At 32.4% G+C, this 23,817-nt stretch overlaps 1 protein-coding gene across 2 annotated transcripts in view; it reads left to right on the top strand.

The window, feature by feature from the left end:
- The window catches only part of LOC132699966 (unconventional myosin ID), a 28,162-nt gene extending 7,528 nt beyond the window's left edge, over positions 1-20,634 (top strand). The window contains exons 2-11 of one of the 2 annotated variants that reach the window (XM_060666978.1): positions 678-784; positions 2,671-2,844; positions 9,014-9,049; positions 9,351-9,592; positions 12,282-13,017; positions 14,276-14,595; positions 14,649-14,893; positions 14,947-15,164; positions 17,122-17,845; positions 19,489-20,634. In XM_060666978.1, the coding sequence (XP_060522961.1) occupies positions 678-784; positions 2,671-2,844; positions 9,014-9,049; positions 9,351-9,592; positions 12,282-13,017; positions 14,276-14,595; positions 14,649-14,893; positions 14,947-15,164; positions 17,122-17,845; positions 19,489-19,690 (3,004 nt within the window). In that variant the 3' untranslated portion in view covers positions 19,691-20,634. The remainder of the gene's footprint in view (positions 1-677; positions 785-2,670; positions 2,845-9,013; positions 9,050-9,350; positions 9,593-12,281; positions 13,018-14,275; positions 14,596-14,648; positions 14,894-14,946; positions 15,165-17,121; positions 17,846-19,488) is intronic. The other variant, XM_060666979.1, reaches the window with a different exon arrangement.
- Positions 20,635-23,817: the final 3,183 nt, after the last annotated feature.

Genomic DNA, 23,817 nt, shown 5'->3' with positions numbered 1-23,817 from the left:
TACTTTATATTTTATTTTTTAATAATACGTAATTAAATAACGTAAATAAATAAAATAATTAAAATATACATTATCACATACAAGTGATATATTCAAATTAAAAGTTTTCTTTATTATATATGTGAATACTTTGGTTATATCATCATATTCATTTTTTTATTTACCTAATAACTCGATAAGTTATTATTTATAAAACAAAATCTGTTCATATTATGTTTTGATAATACGCAATAGGTTTAAATACTTTATTCACCCAATATGCAACACTAGAATTTACCGTTACAAAAAGTTTATTTATTAACACCAGCATGTAGTTATTAGTAGGTATTCTACATACAAAATTGTCACCACCCTCAAAAAAAATATTACACCCATTTAGTTCAAAGAAGGATGAGTTATTAATATAATTTCGCAAAATGCTCTCTAGCAAACGATTTACCCTCCTAATCCCCAAACAGGCAGAAAAATTGAGGAACAAAGTAAAACCATCTGCCATTAATATTCATGGGTATGATAAAGAAAAGAATACCCATCACTATCCGTCTCCCTTTAACTAATATTGTCCTTACAAATTCGATATTGACTGCATTACCGAGTCCAACCTAGTTTAAATCGATTTCATTGGGGTATCTATTCGCTGTCTTAACTTGGAATAGAGTGTTTTTTCTTCTTTTCAGATTTAAAAATGGGTTAATTTACACGTACATAGGAGAAGTATGCGTTTCTGTAAATCCATACAGAACGATGAACATTTATGACCACTCGTACGTACAGAAATACAAAGGTAAGTGTGAGGTCTCGTTTTGTTTTCAACTTGTAAAACGAATGGGTATTACCTGCGTGCGTTGATATGAGACTAAATTCAAATATATGTTGGTATTATCAGTTACGTGCGTAATCCTTTTAAATGCGAGAATGGATTTGAAGCCGCAAAACAAAACTATAACCGAGTTAGCATTATGTGTATCAACACTTAATCAGAAGCGTATATTTTTACAAAAAAAAGAAATTCAATGAATGTATTTACCTTCAGAAAACAGAAAGTAATATTTATTGATTTCCTTGAATCTTAGACACCATGATACAAAAATTTCAGACTGAAGTGAGCCAAAAAAATGTATTTTTTGGATTTTTAAAAATAATGCTTACGGGAGGTGCATTAATTTAGCCAGTCGATGGTACTTTTAAAAGCAACAAAAAAAGTCATGTATGCATAAGTCGACAAAATTCATTAGCATTTTTTTCGTTTACACAGTTTTACAAAATTACAAATTAAAAAAAATTAAACGTAAATCAAAGCTGCCAATTATCGTGAAAAATTGCCACATCAAAAATTACCATATCCTATTACGCTATTAAGTATTGAAGATTGTAGCTTTTAAGGTTATAATTATATTTGCTTAGTTTGAATTTGATCTCTTTCAGCTTTTTGAAAATATCGATAATTATTTAAAAAGCGTAACACTTCTGTTACGTCTATCTGATTTTTTAAATTGAATTTAAATGAACTATCGACTGTTGAAATGTTGTTTCTATAATTAAAACACTTCGTATATTTGGGTATTTTTAATCCGTTCTCTTACTTTGATATCGAAACCCACATCAAATCTTTTCGAAAAAGAAATTTTTTTTATGACGTGGATACTAAAATATTTTTTTCCTAATAATCTCGCGATAAAATTGTTTGTAGGTGGATAAACACTCAATCGTCGTATCAAAATAAATATATTTATGATGCATTGCACGTTTTTCTTGATAGAGTATTAAGATAATAGACGATATTACGTAATGCTCATGTAATGCATCAATTTGCGCCCTTAACACTTATTCTCGAATGGAGGCTAATTACATAACAAACAAGTTAAACGCAAGATATTCTTGTTCTGGCGTTAGGCCTATGCAGGGTGTTTCAAAAAACATGTGCCACCGCTCGAGAGTAGATGTTTCACGTAAAATTAAGCCTTTTTGTATGTCATGAGTCCAATTCTTCTTCGTTTCGTAGCTACAGTGTTTTATTTTTTTTTATTTACTTCAAAACGAATTCCAATAAAATTTGGAGCGTAAAAGAGTTTGAACAATTTCATCACTGCCATGCGTGTGGGCTATCGCTGCAATATTTTTCCTAAAAAACTCCCCACCGCTGGCTTTTTTTTCTTTGATAGCAAAATTAAGAAGTCTGTTTAGTACCTGTTAAAAGCTACCGCTTAAACGTTTGTCGATTTAGATTTCTTCTTCTTCAATGGTCAAATTGTCCAAACCCTTTTTATAGTAAAATATGCCCTATGCAAATAATTTTTAACCTTCCAAATTTTACTGGAATTGCGTTTTGGATAGATTTTTAGTAATTCAAAAAAGTATAAATTCTTTGACACCCTGTAACTACGAAACGGAGCAGAATCGGACCCATGTTGATATAAAAAAAGGCTTACTTTTACTTACGTTTAATAAATCAAATAAAGTACATTAAAGAGTTTTGGAAGGTTTCAAATTAATAAATAGATTATTCATTCAGTCACTATGATCGTTAATAAATACCGAAATGCATGGTGAGGGTTTTCGCACTTTGACTTTTACGTCTCATAAGGTTCTTTCACTTTCGCACCACTGCGTATCGCACATTATTCATTTTCAATTAGCAGTATAATAATAAATGAATGATTATTTTGACAGGTCGGGAATTATTCGAAAATCCGCCCCACATCTTCGCAATCGCCGACGCTTCTCACAAAGTGATGAAGCAACAGGGCAGAGATACCTGCATAGTGATCAGCGGTGAATCCGGATCGGGCAAAACCGAAGCATCGAAAATTATTATGAAATATATCGCGGCAGTTACCAATCAAGGTAAGACTAGATGGCCGCTATCGAATACCGAGATAAGATTTTGCAAAAACTCGTTTTTTGATATGGTAGGATTAAATACGGTCTCCTATATCTGAAAACCACATTTTTCGTTTGTTCGCTAATAAAATCTGGAGCTGCAAATAAAACCGAATTAAATTTCAGGACGCCTAGAGGACGGCTAGAGAATAAATCTCGGCATAATTATTTTCATCATTTTCATTCCGAATTTTAATACCATTTGCTGAATTTTTAATTTTTTATGCTTTCTTTTTATTTATTTTTGGTTTAATTCATGCACATTTGTTTTTAATAGTAGCTTTTTCAAGATCGAAAAAGGCCTTTTTCAAATTACTGTGTTCTGAAATGGAAAATGGAAATTATCACCAATAAGTAGTAGTAGTAGTATATTAAGCGATAAGTTTGATAAACGGTACTTTAACCGCAATTATTAAACGAGTATCTGAAGAAGATTATAAGCGTGTTGCATACTATACTTTTCTATGACAATTAGTATATATCAGATAAAATAATAAACCCTCATTGTAAGGAACTATAGAGTGACCCAACGAACAAAAGTCTTTCTTTTTATCGAGTTTGGGTTAATTCATGGTAATAAAAATTAGTCATTATGGACACAGAATTAGGTACCTTTATTTTTTATTAAATGATACAATATACAGGGTAATTTTTTTCCACCTTTAGTACAGGGATCTGGGAAACTGTAGCACATGCGAAAAAGTTGAAGTAGGCAAAGGCAGTTTTGCAGTTTAGGGTTAGGATTAGGACTTTTTGGATTACTTAACAGATATCGTCAGAAATTATTGCCAACTTTTAATAGGCTGTATGACAATTTAGAAATTCATGGTAATTTTACCAAAAAATGAAAAAATAATAAATTAAACTTCAGAAGTAAATGTTTTAGCGCTTGTAGATCAAGAGATCAAGGATCAAAATCAAAGTATGTATTCCCATTAGAGAATTGCAAAAGAACCAATAGGACGCTCAAGATTTACATTTTATAGACAGAAACAAAATTTATCATTTGATTGATAATGATTTCCAAAATATGTTGGACAATTTCAATTACACACTTATCAAAATTTACAGTGGTATCAACATGGTGGCGCCTCACCCCGTAAAAAACTAGTTAGAAATTACTTAAATGAAATATTTCATAATTGTTGGGCAACTAATTCAGTCTTAAAAAGCAAAAGCAATATTTGCATTTATAATTACGGAAATTCTTTTGTAAAAACTAAGTAAATTACTATGGTAGCCTTACGTATAATATCGGTTAAAGAATAAAAAACATTTTTTGATATATTCAGGATACTTACCATTATTAAATACTAATTTTCGTTCTTTGAGCAAAATATATATATGAATTTGCTGTTAAATCGCCGACATTATATTTAAAATGCCAATAATAATTATTGATACTCATTCCCATATGACTGAATGCTTCAATACAATATATTACAATAATGAGAAAACCGTAACATACATAAAACAATCCATCGCGTATCTCATAGATTCTAACAGAAACAGTTGCGTTTTCAATGTTTTGAAAATAAACACGAAACACGCCAAGCACTTCTACATTATAATTTTTGCGGTTTTGTTTTCCAAAGCACGATTGGATTTTAAAAATTTCGGATTTCGTACTCAAAAATCAATTTTCAACTCAACATACAAATATACCAATTCTTATGATTTGAATAAAATTAACTTCTATATTAGTGAAACTTAAATTGAATTTTTAGTAATTTTATAAACACGCAAATATACTTTATAAAGTAAGTATGTTTTAATTACTCTGTCATTAAAGTGTTATTATATCTTTACTCCGTCATAAAGGTCTAGTGAGGAGCAATATATCAGGTAAGATGGTAAGTGATCAAAAATTACAACAAAACCCATTTATTGCCCATACTTTTTTGAAAAAGGCTTATAGCTTTTGGGTATATTTTTCCAAAACAGCACGAATACGTTTGCTGAATAACTTTTGACGTGACCATCAGACCTGATAAACCTCAAAATATCATCAATAAATAAACGAAGACAACACCTCTCCGCTACATTCGAAAACGAAGTAATGTAAAACTAGGTACGAAAATTTTGACCGTCATTTTTCGGACAGCCTATATTAAGCTGGTTATTATTAATTAGAACTAAAACAAAACGGTTATATTTAGTCGGTTCTTCTTTATCGTTCGCCATCGTAAACGTATTTCATGCACTTTAAAAAATTCGCCAGTATGTTGCTCATAAAATTGCAATCTTGTTAATGCTCTGGTTTCATTATGGGAAATAAAATGACGGGGAATAATTATTAATGGGTAATTATTTCCGCTGCGCTATTAATTGTGCCGGTTAAATTCGTAAATTCTATTAAAACGTGTTATTTTATCGTACTACGTTACGGAACACATTGAGTGTAAGTTTCCACATTATTTATTTTCGCAATAAAGTACACGCGATTAATAGAATTGGCAAAATGCGATTCGGGAATGTTTGTAAAACCCGGTTTAACAAAGAAAAAATAGGCTTCTAAAGATGCTATTATTTCCGAACCAAAAATTTTGTCTAATAGAGGCGGATTTCGGAGAAATCCCGGCCAAAAATCAGAAATGCCAACCTGAAAATTATAAGCAAACTGCAATAGCACTCAACCAGATTGATTACTTACCTATTAAACCCTATCCTAGTTCAGAAATATGTCAGTTCAAAGTTTATTTTTCTCGTTTTATTTTCGCGTTATTTTATTGTTGAGTTATTGTAAGTTGAGTTAAAAATCTGTGTCGTTTGATAAAAATTTTGAAAACTGCTTCTCCTTAGTACAGTAGTGCAAAAACAGGCAATTTTATTTTAATATAGTTGCGGAATTGAAAAAAACTTGGTTTTCACTTTTTAGAAAAAAAGTTGTTAATTCCGCTCATTTCCACTTTCATTTGCGGTCTTGCTTGAAATGTTGTTTCGAAAAAATTGGATTGCAATAAACAGAATGCGCATTTTTTCTTGCAGCAAAATATCAGAAATTTTGGATATTAAACAAAAAAATTTAAAAAAATCAAAATGGCGTTAAATTTATTTGCCACTTTTTCCAAACAATTTGTATTAGCGATAGTGCAGTAACATTTTTACGATTGGGATACAAATTTATGAATAATTATTTATTATTTTGTGGCACTTGTATAGAAATTTTGGATATTACAAAAAACTTTGAAAAAATCAAAATCGCATAAACGTTATTTGCCACTTTTTCCAAACAATTTTCATTAGCGATGGTGCAATTACATTTTTTTCATTTGAATACAAATTCATGAATAATTATTTATTATTTTGTGACACTTATATAGAAATTTTGGTTATAAAAAAAACTTTTGAAAAAAATGATGTAAAATTTATTTGCCACTTTTTCTAAACAATTTGTATTAGCGATGGTGCAATAAATAACATTTTTATCATTTGGATACAAATTCATCAATAATTATTTATTATTTTGTGGCACTTATGAAATATCACTTAAACTAGTTAACAAATAAAATTAAAGAAAACTAGGAAAAAGTAGCGCAAAATAAAAAAAGAATTCATGATTTATTTTTAAAAGATTTGAATTTGCTAGTCGATAGATCAGAGCCTGGATTTAGTAGTACAAAAATTGGCGATTTTTTTTTTTGAAAATTCGGATATGTCTGCAAGAATAACAACTATTGATGACCTGATACATTCCGAACAGTTTATCAATACACATACACAAAAAGGAAAATACAGAACTTGTCACACATCTTTCTTACATTTGCATGGTGCCGCTCACACTTTTTCTCTCGTTTTTGCCGCTCCATGCGCAGTGTTGCCACACAATATAAATGTATCTCTTTTTACAAAACTTCTGCATTCCTCCTGCGTCGGTTTTTCTTGAGTCGAACTTGCTAATGTTTCGCCAATCATCCGCTTCTTCAGAGCTTCAGTCAAGCTATGTGGAAGTTTATTTGAAAAAAAAAAAAGTAAATCTATCCCGTACTTAATAGTTTCCAAAAAACAGCTAGAAAGTTTAAGTTATATATGTTGTACAATATGCCAACTTCTGTTCACAAAAATCTTGTTCATAGCTCTGAAATAATATAATAATAATTCCTATTGAGTAGCTGAATGAATCACTAAATAAAGATGTTAAAAGGTACGGGGAATTCAAAGCTAGAAAATTTTCGATAAAAACAATATGATCATTTTTAATAACCTTCTTGCGTCCTCCCATACAGTTTCAGCTTTCCTCGAAGAACAGCTGTTAAAAAAATTACAGCAACAAGAATGTTATTGTGGAGGATGTGGATTAAATTAAATGGGTAGTTTTGTTCAGTTGCTATTAGATATATTAGTAAGATTTATTTATAGTGTTTTATAAAATAAACTTTTTTTAATGGTAATTTTCATTATAGTTCGAAATGATAAGGGGTTGGCTGAAATTTCAAAATTCACAAGAATTGAAATATTGAATACTACAAAAAACAAGAATTGGACATTGTTAGAAGTTCGGTTGTGGGGGAGAGAGGTTGTTTCATGTGCCTTATTTTAAAATTTATTGCGGTCTAGGTAACATTATCACAATAGTTCACTATAGATTACACTAGCCAGTGAAATAAAAGTGAAGAAGTGAAAGTACTTTGATATACTCGGAGAAAAAACGTTATGAAATTTAAAAAAACGCTAACTATTTGATCTAAATTAAATAGATAGATAGATAGATAGATTCATTTATTGACTACGTTTCGTACAAAAGGGACGTACAATTGTAGCAAGTCAGAAGTGATATTCAAGTGCAATAAAATCAAATTAATAAATAACATTAAAACACACATCTAATACAAACAAAATTAGACAGTACTATACAGTTTTATAGCGCATCGATACCAGTGACAGTGTCAATGTATGCTCGCAGGGAGTAAAAACAATGACGTTGTAGGAATTTTTTAATAGTATGTTTACATTTTCTATTACTCATCTTTTTCACGGTACCTGGCAAAACATTATACAATTTCAATATAATATAATATGATTTTGCTTCACTGGGGATTCTATGTAGTATGAAGCCCTTCAAATTATAATTAACAGATAAGCATCTGAAAATATTATTTTAAATGTTTAAAATGGATTTAAAACAGGGCTTATCATTATAAATTGTAAGGAAAGTCCTTTTAACGCTATCCTTAGACTAGAAAGTTCCATTTTTTAGTTTCTAGCACATGAAATATTAATGTAACAGGTTTTCTTATAAAATGTAATATTTTTATTAGAATTAAATTTGCCCTGAATTTGCCTTTGGTAAAACGAACAGATTTTTTTTATTGTACCTATTTGCTTTTACGTAGGTTTTGGTAATACAATGAAAGAAAATTATTAAGAATGTTTAGGTGTGATCTTTCACCCCTTCTCTGTTGGACCATTTTGTAATGCTTAATTTTATACTACATTGCTGGTTTGCTTATCGCCAACAATGTAAAAAACGGTTACAAAAACTTGGAGACATTGAAAATGCAAGCGGCGGCCACTACCTAACAACACAAGTGCACTATTGAGAAGGAGCATGCAGACGCTAATGGCGGCTTTATCCCTTTGTTCTATTGGCTGGTAAAAGTCAAATGACAGCAGACCCTCTTTTCTTCTTGAAATGTTAATATTAAAGTTTGATTAATGTAGTCATCTTATTATTATAAGAGAACGGAAAAACGTTCTAAGCAAGTAATAATTTGTTTTGAACATAATTCCGTTTGAAACAAATGTTTTAAACTTTTGATTAGTTAAATTGTAGGAAACAGTTGATTTATTACAAGGTGATTTCTTGTGCATTTTAAAACGCATTTTTCTGAGTGTAGTGTAGGGTTATTCATTATCTTCTTTATTTTTTATTTATTCAACTTGTTGACCACGGGTTTTTGGCCGAGATTTCATCCACATTTACCTCTGTGGAACGGAGGGTAAATACAAAGGCAGAATCAGAAATTCGTCTTATAATTTAAGGCTGCTTTATATTAGATTAACTTATTTTTTTTTAGATATTTTGATTAGCGAAAAATGATTAACATTTGCGCCCCACTAATAGCATATTTATTTTAATGACTAGATTGGGTAGTTAAATAAATCTTTAACTAATTTTTTTTTGTAACTTTAGGAATATTACCGCCATTGGATGGAACAGATAAAACAAGTAAATACACGTGTGGTTGTTTTGGTGTTTTTCTTTTCGGCAACCAAATAGCGAAAGGGCCTCTTAACGTAACCCTTACAACCCTGATCGCTAACAGTTGCCGATTTCTTCATTAAAATATGTCACTATAATTTGGGGGGATTTGATGTTATGATCTGTTGTAAAAATTTTGCGTATTTAACCACTACTAACGCCACCGCCCTCAAACGTTCAATCACTTGTAATGCATTGTGAATAACAAATTCGACAAGAAAAAGATCCTTTGCGTAAAGACAGTCTCCTATTTCCTTTTAATTTTTAGAGGGAAAACACGAAATAGAAAAGGTAAAAAACATTCTGATTCAATCCAACTCGATTTTGGAAGCTTTCGGGAACGCCAAGACCAACAGAAACGACAACTCGTCCAGGTTCGGAAAGTACATGGATATCCATTTCGACTTCAAAGGCGACCCCATCGGCGGGCATATAAATAATTACCTTTTGGAGAAGTCGAGGGTTGTTATGCAGCAGGCCGGAGAACGCAACTTTCATTGCTTTTATCAGGTTCGTAGTTCCGATTGGAGTTTTAGATTAAGTGGGAGGTTGATATTATTCTAGTGGACGTTTTTTTTTAAATACAGATCGATCAAATTTAATGAAATTAAAAATTAAACAAATGTTACTACATGATCAAATCATTAAAGAATTTGTAGGGTAGATCGATTAGATCTACGGTATAGATATATGCGGAAGTGCTCAAGACCTAAATTGAGTCCCATCAACTCGAAAACGTCTAATTGGATTAAGATTGGACTTGGCAATTTTTGGCACATTTAGATACGCATTTAAAAATAGCAAAATACGAACAGTAATTGGGATATATATGTGTATACAAAATGTTGGTTTATGTTTATGAGCATCGACATATCTTTATACCTATATCTCTTATCAGTAAGGAGCGGGAAAATGCAAACGAAAAACCCCAATATATTCGCATTTAAATGCATAAAATTTTCAGAAATCCTATAATTTTTTATCTATACCACATGAATAAATAAATAAATAAATGGAACAAAAAAAATCGCAATAAAAGTTTTTTATTCATAGAGGCACAACACATTGATACTTACATAGCAAATTGTGAAGCATAAAAATCTTCCAGAGACAAAATATTATTTGCGGTCATTAAAGAAAAATTATAATACAATTAATAATTTATCAATACTTGTTTTTTAAAATTTCCCAAAAGAAAATTGTGTCTTTGATCTGTAAACGTATGTTTAAAAATGGAAAAACTTCGCTCAATATCGACCGACAGTTTTTTGGTTTTGGAATGAAGTGTGTTTAAACTTCAGAAATATTTTTTAGGATTTTGAAGCCTGTGTTATTTTCAATTGCTGACATTTTTTTTATAACCCCAGTCCCAACAGTACCTGAAACTTTTTTGAAGTCTATCTCAAATTGATTCATGAAAACAACTGAATCTATCAGAAGTAACCTCCAATTTCGTGAGTACTATAGGTACAAAAATAATAATTTGTTTTTATAAATATTCAATTTTCTTTGACTGTTAGGGTAGAAAACAAGGTTTGTGCATTTATGAGAGAAGCAGAAGGTTTGGATTTAGATCTTCGATAATATTTTTAACTGATTCAAAGTTCTAGGCATAAAATATAGCAGCGGCAAACGAAGTTCCCCATCAAGTTATTACTTGTTGTGGTGGCTGGTCTCTTATGCATTGAGCCACCCGATTGATAACATGAGTCAAATAAGTGACATGAAATAGCTTAGAATAACATAATATCAGATAAAAGGGGTATGATTTTTTTTCCTGTTTCCGGTTGCATTCAAATTGTTTCCCCTAATACCCCAATCAATGCGCGTGCAATATGTCTCCCACATGAGTCAGTTGTTTTGTCAACCACAAGATAAGAATAATTTTTATCATTTTTCATAATGTCATTAGGTTGCTTGTAAATGACAAGTACAGTTGACTCGTCCGATGTGTTAAATTTACAATGTCGAAAAGGGCCGGACGGGGTTTTTATTTGGCAAGGAAATGCAATAAATTTTCTAATTATTGAGAAAAAAGGATGTTTTTTACAAAATAGACAAAAAATACAACCCATATCTCACACGAAATAGGAAGTTTAGTGTAGACAAACACAATCATGAAGTTATCTTGGTTGCAAATTTTTCAACATATCGGCAAGAACCATCAAATACCTCTGCCAATTTTCAAAAAACATTGAAAAAAAAAATTTGAAAACTACTTGCTAGGTGATTTATTATCTTTCATTTATATATCTTTTGTTTCTTTTATCTTAGTTAACTAATATCTTTTATACATTTATTGCATTTATTGAATATATATTGATATCTTTTTTATTGTTTTTAATTTAAGTTTTTTTATTGAATTGTTACTTAATATTATATTCCTGTCGTATCCTAAATACTGTACAGTGTAGCTGAAAGGGTGAATAAATTATTATGTATTTAAGGTTTTAGAAAACATTCATCCTCTGCTAACGATCTAAATCTAAATTTTTCAAAAATTTGTATCTACAATTTATTTTCCAATTGTTGTAGGCGCAATTTCTCACAATATTTTGAAAAATGATATAGCATTGGAAAAACAACTTATTGACTGCGCTACCTCTGAAACTGGTGCACTGATCCCCTCAAAAACAAAGTTTACTACATTATCTGCAACGTTAATCCGGTTTTTTAGCACCTTTTGTAGTTCCAGGGGGGGGTGCAGTGTTTTTTCAATAAATGCAGCCGTTTTTAAATTAACTTTATTTGCAACATCAGAACAGGCATGCGTTACATATTTTGCCAAATATATTGTTGGATCTATAAAATAATGCCTGTTCTAGAAATTACTACCCTTTTTTTCTGTTTTTTGTATCTTTTTTCTGAAAAACTGTAGTTGATGTCAGTCAAAATAAGCCTTTTACGACTTATTGTAACGAAAACTTACACGTGTCACCCTAACACCTCACTTTTTGGTGTGAATAATAGCTCCAGGAAGGATTTTTGACAAGAAACAACAAAAAATAAGTGAAACGCCACTCTCTCTAGCAGATTTTGATGAAATTTCAATCAAAATCAGCATTTTTAATTTACAAAAAAGTAACGCCATTTTTCAGTCTTCACATTTGATTAAAAATCCTGTTTTCTACATTTCGTAGAATACAAACCTCTATTTAAACCTAATAAAGCATTATTATTAAAACGAAAAACGTTTTAGCTCCTAATGGGTGGCAACAAAGACTTGCTGGATAGGCTGAATATAACACGCCAACCAGACAACTATTTCTACATCAAGCAGGGTAACTCGGCCAAAGTCGATTCTATTAACGACAGCCACGAATTTCGAGACGTGTCCACGTCGCTGACCACTCTCCAATTCAATAAAGACGATCAGGACACGTTGTGGAGAGTGGTGGCCGCCATCTTGCACCTGGGAAATTTCGAGTTTAACGTAAACGAAGACAAATTGGAACTTAAAAAGACGAAGTCGGTCGATACGGTTGCCGATCTGCTTAAAGTCCAAAGAAAAGAGCTAGAGACGGCGCTATGCGAAAGGGTCATAGCCGCCAGAGGCGACGTCATGCGCAAAGAACACACCGACGTGGAGGCGGCTTACGGACGCGACGCGTTTGCCAAGGCAATCTACGAAAGACTCTTCAACTGGATAGTTAGAAAAATTAACGCCGCCATCGCCGTCGAAGGCCAGGGCTACCAGAAACACTATAAAAGTTCCCTCATTGGTGTTCTGGACATCTACGGCTTCGAAATATTCGATAACAACAGTTTCGAACAGTTCTGTATCAATTATTGCAACGAAAAACTGCAGCAATTGTTCATCGAGTTGGTTTTGAAACAGGAGCAAGAAGAGTACAACAGGGAGGGCATAGAGTGGACGAATATCGAGTATTTTAACAACCAGATAATTTGCGACTTGGTAGAGGCGCCTCACAAAGGTTAGTCTATTTGTTAATTGATTGTTAATTTGAGTGAATCAGATTGAAAATCCATCCATCATTTATGATTTCCATTCCAAGCAAAGATTCTAATTACATTCTAGCTGCGTTACATACAAATTTTGCACTTGGGTAAATAATAATACTTTTTCTGTAATGATCTACGGCAAGAACTTTGCCATTACTCGTTATTACCGTCAAAAATTGGAATTTTTAAATTCGGAATAAAATTTAGTTTTTTTGAATACTTACAAGACATATTATTTTACATTGTTACTATGAGAAGAACCTGATTTTATATTTAATTTTGAAGAAAGTTGAAAACATTTCTCTGCTTGATCAAGACGAGATACTATGCAATCTCATTTTTAACTAAACTTGACAAATCCGTCATATTGAAGGGCCATAAAAGCCAATGGCAGCACCGCAAATCTCAAGTATATATGGGCAAAAATAAATTTGAACTAGCTGTTTAAGAACAAATCTGTAAAAACGCTCTTAAAGTTCTGAAAATACGCGACCCTCTCTCTTGAATTTGTGGAATTCTGTCCTGGGCACTGACTGAGCTAGAGCAGCGTAAACCGGTTTCTCGAAACACCAAAATATATCCAGCGCACTGACCAGTAGTACGAAAGAGCGAATGAATCCGGCTCAAAGGACCACAATATGACCTATATTCAATATATTTTCTTTTATTTAGGAAATTGGTTTATTTAAGAATACGATTTTAAATATATGTGATCCCTTTTAGAGCGCCGAGGAAGGCAATAAAATTGCCGAAAAGTCATCAATTCCTTATATATTAAGTTTTTGCTTTTTAATTCAACATTGGATAATAAAATGAATGTTGCCGACATAAAATACCATGGGCTAATGCAAAAGAATTGGTAATACGATTTTCCAAAATTACGTGTTTTCCGGATAACTCCAGAGCTCAAAACTGCATAGGAAGCATCAAACAGCCAGAGAGAAAAAGAAAAAACTTAAAAAAAACAACAATTTGCTTCTATTTTTTCTTAAAATATTTCATGTCATGTCATTCACTTCTTATTTTCAACAAACTAACCAACATAGTTGTACTGGCGATATAAACCGAGTGAGAAAGGCAACATCTGGAGCGGAAAGCAGTATTTCCAACCAATGCTTTCTCAACAAATAAAATCATATTTAAACCTTTTAAAAAACAAAAATTTGGTAATTTAATTTTTAATAAAGACCTCATTTTTTGTACCAATTGACCAAAGTAGTTGTCCCGCAGGGGTGATGGCAATAATGGACGATGCTTGCAAAATGACGGCAGAGAAAGTAACCGACGAGCTGCTATTGGAGGCTATGGATAAACAATTAAAAACCCATAAGCATTACATGTCCAGACAAACCAAATCGTCGGAGAAGTCGCTGAGGCACAAAATTGACTTTAAAATTACACATTACGCAGGTGACGTCACGTACTGCATAATCGGATTTTTGGATAAAAACAAGGATACGTTGTTCCAAGACTTTAAACGCCTTCTGTACAATTCGCGAGATCCCAACATTAAAGATATGTGGCCAGAAGGTGCTCAACATATTACCGAGGTGACATAATGTTTAAGTTGTGTGGATTTAGTTTTCGTAAATACTCCTTTTAGATCACAAAACGGCCGCCAACGGCGGGTACGTTGTTCAAAAACTCGATGCAGGCATTGGTCCAGACCTTAATAAGTAAAGAGCCGCATTACGTGAGATGCATTAAGCCTAACGAAGTCAAATCCCCTTCGGTGTTCGATTACGAACGGGTTAAACATCAAGTGAGCTATCTGGGATTGATCGAAAACGTTAGGGTCAGGCGAGCTGGTTTCGTCTATAGACAACGATATGACAAATTCCTCAAAAGGTATTTTTCGAATGATCGCATATGGTTACATGAATTGTGCAAATATTTTTCAGATACAAAATGATCTCTCAGTTCACGTGGCCAAACTTCAGATCGGGTACCGACAAAGATGGCGTCAAGGTAATAATGGACGAGGGCGGATATAGCAACGATGTAAGATATGGAAAAACTAAAATTTTCATCCGATCCCCGAAGACTCTATTCGCTTTGGAAAATTCGAGAAATGACTTGCTTCCTGGTATAGCTACTTTAATACAAAAAACCTGGCGAGGTTAGTAGCAGTTAACTGACCATTCGCCATCCAAGAAAAAAAGTTAATATTTACGTAGGTCCCAGCTTAGTTTCAAGGTTTAAAAGATATTTGTTTAAGATGACTTTTATATCAATATGTTAAATATTTTTTGCCTGACAAGTTTAAAATTTTGAAGTCCCGTGCCGTCCCGGGAGGTATCTTCACAAAAAAATGAAAGCAACATTCGAAAAAATGACAATTAACAAAATCTGTGAAAAAATTGTCTGCTACTAATAACAACCCGACCCGCGATATAGAATTATGTGCCGCTTACATATTAAAGCTTGAAATGCAATTAATATTTGGTACAACCGTGTGAACCGCAAATAAACGTAAAAGTCGCCTATAAGTATAAGCTACAGTTAATTAATAAGGGGTAATATTGAATATTTTAATGATTTTAGGAGATACACTTTTTTAATTTTTTTTATTCCTATTTGCGCAAAATTTCAATTTATTTTCTATAACTCGGAAGATTTGAACATTCTAGAAATGTATAACACTAAACACGGAAAGTTGCGGAACATAAAAAGATATTTTTTTATTTAGGACATAAATTTTACATGTAAAATTGGATTAATGATATTAAAAATGAAGCGTTGAGAGTATTTTTAAATGGCAAAACAAAAATTCTTGTCTAAAAAATATTCTCTTTGCTTTGACGTATCTCTCTCACAGCACTAGTTTTTTTCTTTTGTGTTAGTTTTTTATTTTATTTAATATGCATAATAATATTCATTTCATATTCAATTTCATTTTTTCGTATTAGAGGAGTACACCTTTTTATTTTTTAAAATTTATTTGAACAAATAGGATGTCGATAGACGAAGCCCAGACTGACACCCTCAATTTATAATTTAGTGTACAGAGAGTTATCAATCTAACTTTTATAAGTAGTGATACTATGCTTGTACCCGGTGACAAATATTTGGTTCTCTTTTTGAAAGTGACATATGAATAACAGAACAAATCAACCAAGCATTTTCATTGTATGATGAGAATGTTTTTATACATTTGTTTGATAAAAAAGTTGGCAAATAAGATATCTGTGGAGCACTTTAGAATTAAAGCGTTAAAGTAAATTAAGCGAATTAACGAAATTATTTGTTAATTATTATTTGAATCAACCGAAAACATTTGGAATCTTTGTAGCTGAGCTAAGTTTGAGTGGTTATTATAATAACCATAACTTTTATAACTTCTTTTAATATCTTAAAAATTTGTTTTGTATTATCTATAATCTGCTCGTATCATACTGTTGCGTCCAGGCAACAGAGACAAAACTTAATGGTCCATAAGTATGTGAAAAACATATTTTAAATGATTCCAACTGTGATAAGTGTTTGCGATTTCCCAATACAAAACCAAGCATTTTATTATATTTACTACTTAAGTATATATAAACTATATCGTCAGAGAAAATTTTTGTATTCTATATTACTCCTAGATCTTTATTAAAACTATAATCATGTGTTAAAAATATTAAAATTTCTTTTTAAAGAGATGTAAGCACATTTATCAAAAGTCAAGAAAAGGTTATTAAGTGTACAATATCGGTAAAATTGATCTAAATCATTCTAAAACCCCAAACGTCAACGTCAGGTAAATAATAAAAAGAAAGGGCAACAGGAGAGAACTTCCACTCCAATCGGGCACAAAATATTTTACATATTGTAAAAAAACGCTTATTTAAAAAATATTTAATACTTCGCATCCGGATCTACATTTATTTTAACCTTTTTTCTTTGGATGACGAGCTTCTACCCGAGCGTTGGAACATGTTCTTTGAAACACCCTGGATATGATAAGTAAATATTTCCTCTGCGGGGCGGTTAAAAATAGTTAAGTGAGTCAAAAATAATGTTTCTAAAACTGCAATGCATTATGGAAGTATAGATTGTTCGGAATTTGTCGTGACAGCTCACATTTTCTTTAGGTTATCGAGCTAGACAACTCTACAAACGCATGCAAGCGTTAATGGTAATGGTTCGTGCGTATCGTCTAAAACAAATGCGGACGTACGTGCACTCACTACAGCGTAAATTTTCCGGAGCAAAGTCGATGCGCGATTACGGCAAACACGTGACCTGGCCGGAACCGCCCAAATCGCTTAGGCAGACAGCCGTATTATTGCGTCAAATATTTGACAGATGGCGCGGGTACATGATACTTAGTCGCATCCCGAAACAGGACTGGGCGCAGATGAAATTAAAAATAACCGCCGCCAGCGCCCTCATCAACAAAAGAACGAACTACGGTATCGACAGAAAATGGGACGGCAATTACTTGAGCAAACACGAAGAGAACAGCAACTACTCCATGTTCAACGAAGCCGTAAATAACCTGAAGAACACGAAACATTTTAACACGGTCGTGTTCTCGTCCTACGTCACGAAGTTTAACAAGTTCAACAAGGTCGCGGAGAGGGTTATGCTCGTGACGGACCAGTTCGTGTTCAAACTGGACTGCGAAAAGTTTAGGAATATGAAAGAGGGCGTGTCTTTGCGCGATTTGACGGGGCTGAGCGTCAGTCCCGGCCAAGATCAGCTGTTGGTGTTGCACTGTCCTCGCGGGAACGATTTGGTGGTGTCCCTTCATGCGCAAAAACCAGAGGACAGAGTCGGCGAGGCGATCGGCACCATTTGCAGCGCTTACTACCAGTAAGTATTCTACTAGTTTCTAAAAATTGCTATCACATTCTTATTCACATTTTAGTTCGATTCTGTAGATTGTTGTATACAGGGTATTTTAAATTTTCTTTTCACTAAACTCTTGATAGGTTTTTATGTAAACTGGGTAGATAATACAGGCTGTTATTTTACTGACATCATATAATCTAATTATTGAACCTGGACTCCACCCTGATGCCGAATTAATATTTTATTCTGTCCAAATCGGGAAAAAAAGGCTGTTTTTCGTTGAGAAGAGATCAAATGATGTGTCTATTTATCTAGTAAAAGGTGAATGGTTACGGTATAAGACTAACCAAAAACCACCGTTTACAACCGTACTGTACAGTTACAACTCACCCTATATCTTTTAAAGACTTCAGTAGTTTCTTACCCTACATTTATAACACCAAACCTACCAAATAAGAGTATGGGACACACAGCACTACAAGAATAGACACTAGCCAACAAATAGGAGGCTCCTACATTCAACCACTAATTACATAGCTCTCGGCATAGCTAGTTTTGGTTACTTTAAATCGTCTACCTAAGAAAATTAAAGGATTTTGTATGTAATAAAATTAAATCTTCGTTATCTTGGAGCATCAATACCGCGTTATTAGGTTTAAAACTACTGTTAAGATGCCATTGATGAAGTATATTTTAATTTTATTATTTTGCAAAGCGATAATTGCCCTGCGATCTCTGATATAAAGAGGTAGTTATCGTCGAATAAAGTTAAATCAGGGATCATCCACAAACCACCACTATTGTAGGTAATTGCAGGTAGCTTAAGCGCAAGCCCCAGATCCTGATCGAGGAATTCTTATTTAGATGCTTATTTATTAATTATGTTTTTTATTGCAATTAAAACTTTGTGAGAGAAGTTATCACACAAGAACCTTTCGCAGTGCGGAGAGGACAAGTAGCTGCAGTGGTGAGTCTTTTCAAAATTAATCACGGATCACTAATGATAATAAATGAATAATGAAGACATATATTTGTATTAGTGCTAATGATATCAATATGTTTTTGAATGTTAGTGGACAAAATAATGAGGCCTTTTGAATAGTTTTCTTTTTCATATTTGGATGTATTGATCTATTGGTGCCGAAATCTTGGTAAAAAAAATTCAATTAATGAGATTACCCATGTTCCTATTAATCCGGAACCTTTTGTAGTGGTCGTAGATAAAAATAGTCCTCTGATTTTTTTTATATTTAACTTTAAAACGCGGAGTTGCGCGTTTTGGCAACAATTGTGTCGGTAAACCAGACAGCAACTGTTATTTTCTTATTAAATTTTATAATGTCATTTCAATAACACCCTGTATTTGTAGGACCAAAAAGTAGAAGTTAGCTTATACTTTAACTATCACAACGTATTAACACCTAACATATTCTAACGTAAAATATTTGGTCAGTCTCAGTTTGAGAAACTGTGATAGAGTCTTTTAAGAAACAATCTGGGAAAATAAAGGCTATTTTTAGGTTGAATTAAATACTATCTCAATATGTTTTTGAAACTTATTTCTAGAGTTACTGTGAAAATACGTAATAAGTAGATTCTGTGTTCACGACCTAGAGAAAGTAAGGAACAATATATATAAAAAATAATTTTCTTTTCTTTTGCAGTTTGAAAAAGACTGATTTACCGGTGAAAGTAAGTAAAACGATTCAGTGTTCCTTGGGCGGGAAACAAAAGCTAATAAACATCCAGGTGTCCGCTGAAGTACAGGCCCCTACTTTTAAAAAGGACGGGCATAATATACTTTACGTTCTACCGTCGAGTTATGCTCTTATCGAAAATGGCAATAATTACTTACACAAAAACTAAGCTGGACAATCCAAAGCGGCCTTCACCTTTAGAACTAATTTTTGATCTTACGGATAGTATTCAATGTTTTGCAATTTTGTTATGAAATCGTTTCCAGTTACTTATTGAGCAAAATAGAGCCTTGAAAAGGCCGTTATCCCAACAATTTGTTAAATAATTATGTTTTACGAAATTTTAAAATTTACAGTTGAAAGATGTTTTTTTTTGCGAGATTGTGTGTGAGAATTATTAAGATTACATTGTCGGTGATTTCTTTGGTGGTTGATATTACCACACATTAATTTTTCTGTGTTATTATTTAAGATACAAAGTATATTTTAGAATTTAAAAATAACATTTTTTTAAATTTAAATTTGTAAATTCACATTCAAACGCCGCGATTCATTGAAACAAATTAATAATTATTTAGTGTTGATTTAGTTGCTCAGCGGTTCATTATTACGCGGCTTCGAGAGAGAATTGTACTTAGAAAACTGTTAAGTCTTGTTGATGCCAGTGTTCATATAATTTAATAGTTCGATATTTTTGTCACACACTTCCAATGTTAACAACGCGTGGTGATTAAATTTTAATCATAACGCTGATTCAAGAAGCGGGTCTTCATTTGTCCATATCAAATTTAATATTTGTTATCCGATTAAAGTTTTAATGCATTAAACAGCTGCAATATATTTTTACAATAATTACTGTTTAAAAAATGTGATGCAACCGCTATTTTTATAGTTTTATTATGGATGTATATGTGATTTGATATAGTTTAACGCTTAAAGCTTAACTTTTTAGAATACTTATACAATCTTACTGTATTTATTTTTATTGTATAGTGCCATTATATATTTACACTTTTTTATTATTTTTTGTATCCGTCAGATACTTAAGATAAACATGTGCCTTATATTTTTCTTTGTAATAAAGTGTCCCAATTATTGCTAGCATTGTTTTAATCTCGGTTTTAATTAATCTTGTATGATTTGAAGGACGTATTAAATAAAAGATGCACCACAGCAAGTCTATACCAGTTAAACGACAAAATCTACTTACTGCGTCGAATGTAAAAATGAAATTACAAAAAAAACTCTTCATTTCGCGGTACTTATATTGAAGTTTGTAAGTTACGAGAAATAGCCAGCAAGAGAAATAACGGTAAAAAGGTTCGCAATAACTTAGTTTTTTATTTTAATAAGGAATTAAAATAGATATTTTATTTTATCATTGCAGTAATTAGAATGGGGAGAACTTGGAGGATTATTGATTGCCCAAGGTAGACAAACCAAGATTATAGCTCAATATTTTGTACACCTGGCACTTGCGCACCATAATTATCATTTTATAAGAAGTATTACAGAATAATATCATTAAACCTACCGCAAGGGACAAAGCCGAAAGAAATACGAAATGTAGTTTTACTTTACTTACAGCGCCTATAACGTGTACTACCAAATACTAAATGCCCGATATACGGCGAGAAATTCTTACGCAGAAAAGCTCTGAAGAGTAGCTTACACTCATTTTGCACTTCTTCATTATAGATATAAGAAAAATATCTAACATAACAAATTGCATAAAGTTTTTGAATGGAACTTAGACCTTCAACCCTTCTAAACATAAACAAGCGTCCTCTAGATGGTATATACTCTAGATAATAAACTAGGCAAAGGTAATAAGCTGTACCAAAGAGCCATTATCGAAGCTGTAGAGTCTAAGAGTCACATTAGTTCTCTTGGGTCGCAGTGACTAACTCCTCGTCAGCTGTTCGTGGCTGCTGAACTGAAGTCATCACGGGCGTTTCTTTAATGCAATTGTTAAATTAGGAGCAATGTGAATCTTGACGGCACGTGACACGTCTGGCAGTATTTGTGCCGTTTTGCAAAAACGTACTCAAACAATGTTCAAAGAGTAAAACCTAGTAGCAAACTTGTGACCACAGTATCGTTTATCAAACTTGCATGATATACGATTTTATTAATTAATTTTTGAACCAAAAATCAATCAAATTTTTGTTTTGATGTTGGGTTTATTTTTATTAATAAATGTGAATAGCGTCAAAAAATTTGCTGACAAAATTTTATTATTTGGTTCAGAAGCTCTGCTAAAGGGGTCACTTATTTTGCCGTCAAACTTTTTTTTTATGGAGATTCTTTTTTTGCACAAACGAGATTTGTTACACTATTTGCCATTAAGAAATGTACATTTGCTTAAAGTGAAATTATTTTAAAATATTGCGAATCACTTTCAATGTAAATATTATCGCCCAATAAGGTACCTCGTGATCTCAATGTAATTTAGTTTAGATTTGTGTTGGTGTTCCAATCTCCTTTCGATTTTCATGAATTAAAAATTGGATTCCACATTGGCTCGGACTCAAATCGATCAAATTTTTACGACATAAGCGTAACGATTGTTAGCTAAAGGAGCCTCGATCCAAACAGAAAAGCGTTTTGTACAGGGCTTATTAAAATAACTTTTCTCCTTCCTACTCTAATGCCCTTTTACCCTGTAGAAGGTCAGCTTTATTAAATACTGTCGCTAGCCGCTTCGAGGATTACCGGTACTTTAGTCACGAGTTGGAAGCAATCGGATTTTTTCGACAGATTTAAAACAAAACGTAACACGCTGCTAAATTTCTACAGAAGTTGAGAACCCTTTTTACGGAGAATTATTTATACCATTAATTATACCATTGTGGCGATTTCTAGTTGTAGAGATTTTCTTCGAATTACTAATCTGTAACATTCTCTCAAGAACCGAACTTTATACACATTGGGTTAAAATTGCATGCGCCAACCTCAGATTTGAAGGCATCATTTCTGAAATAATTTCAAATATTTAGGTAGTGCCGAAATGTAATAAATTTCTGTAGGAATCCTCTACTTATTTCTCAATATGTGAAGAATATAGGCATATCCAATAACTTTAGAAAATGAAACCTTGACCAAGATTTGTAGTAGTAAAATATCTTTAGTGTCGTCACGGGAAACAAGAAGAATGGTTAGTCTTAGATGTGTAAGATATCGCGTTCTGTTTTACATTCCTACCAAAATCTACAATCTTCTCTTTCCAAGAGTTGCACATTATACCTTGTCCTTGTTCTGAATCATGTTGTTAAAACGAATTTTATATAAGTTACTTAGCTAGTAAATATATAGAGGTCCTGTCTAGGACAGGACATTTTGAAGCCACCATGAAAAAGTACCCTTGCGCCAATCCATACGCGCATTCGTGACCAGATTTCGTTTAATGTTCAGGGAAAAACGAGTTCACGAAATTATCATTGCCACCTAAGGCGCGGCAATGTTTACCTTATGACCACCATAAAGGGTGAAGTTTTGGAGAACTAAATAGTATTTTTCCAAATTTGGTATTTGAATAAAATAAAGCGGCATGCAGCGTTGCCAATTCAACTCGAAACATATGACAACATTGTAGATTCAAATTGAATGTATAATATTAGTTTTCTGGTTTTGCGCTATTTCATTTGTTTTAATTATCAATGCGTAACTTTGATGGTAAGTCATGCAGGTTGTCCCAAAAACCATTTCTGAAAAAAAGTTAGTAAAATCAGAAAACATGATTTTTTTAACGCAATCCTACGTGTTTGACATTACCGTTAAGAGGTTTAATAATTTATTTACAAAATCATCGTCCCCGTACATTCATCGGCAACCGTATCTTACATTTGAGTGAATAAAGATTGTTGCTCGAACTCCACGAAAAAAAGATATCACAATACAATTGGTTTTGATAAAGGGATTTTTTTTGTTATCATAATGTGTTTACTATTGTCCAGATGGTGAGATTAAAAATTAATAATAATTTTAATTTAGCAATTAATAATTTTTGCATTAGCTGATTAGCGGGTGATAGGGAGGAAAATATTATGTAAAGCCTCAACTGTGACCTAAGCTATAAAGCAATGGTTCAACAGCTTATAAGAGTTCACAAACCTAAATGTTACATTATAGAGCAAAAGTATATAGTAAGTAACCAGAACTTGAATTCACAAAAGTTGTTTATTGCATCAAAAAATAAACATGCTACAAAACTGTTGCATAAAAAAATATGAAGACTCTTTTATGCGATTTCTGTATGGAGGGATGCTAAATGAAGAACCTTAAATTAAAAATTAC

The sequence above is a fragment of the Cylas formicarius genome, unplaced genomic scaffold, assembly GCF_029955315.1.
Source record: "Cylas formicarius isolate icCylForm1 unplaced genomic scaffold, icCylForm1.1 PGA_scaffold_3__17_contigs__length_32017465, whole genome shotgun sequence".
NCBI lineage: Eukaryota > Metazoa > Arthropoda > Insecta > Coleoptera > Brentidae > Cylas > Cylas formicarius.
This window is presented reverse-complemented; position numbering and strand designations above follow the sequence as displayed.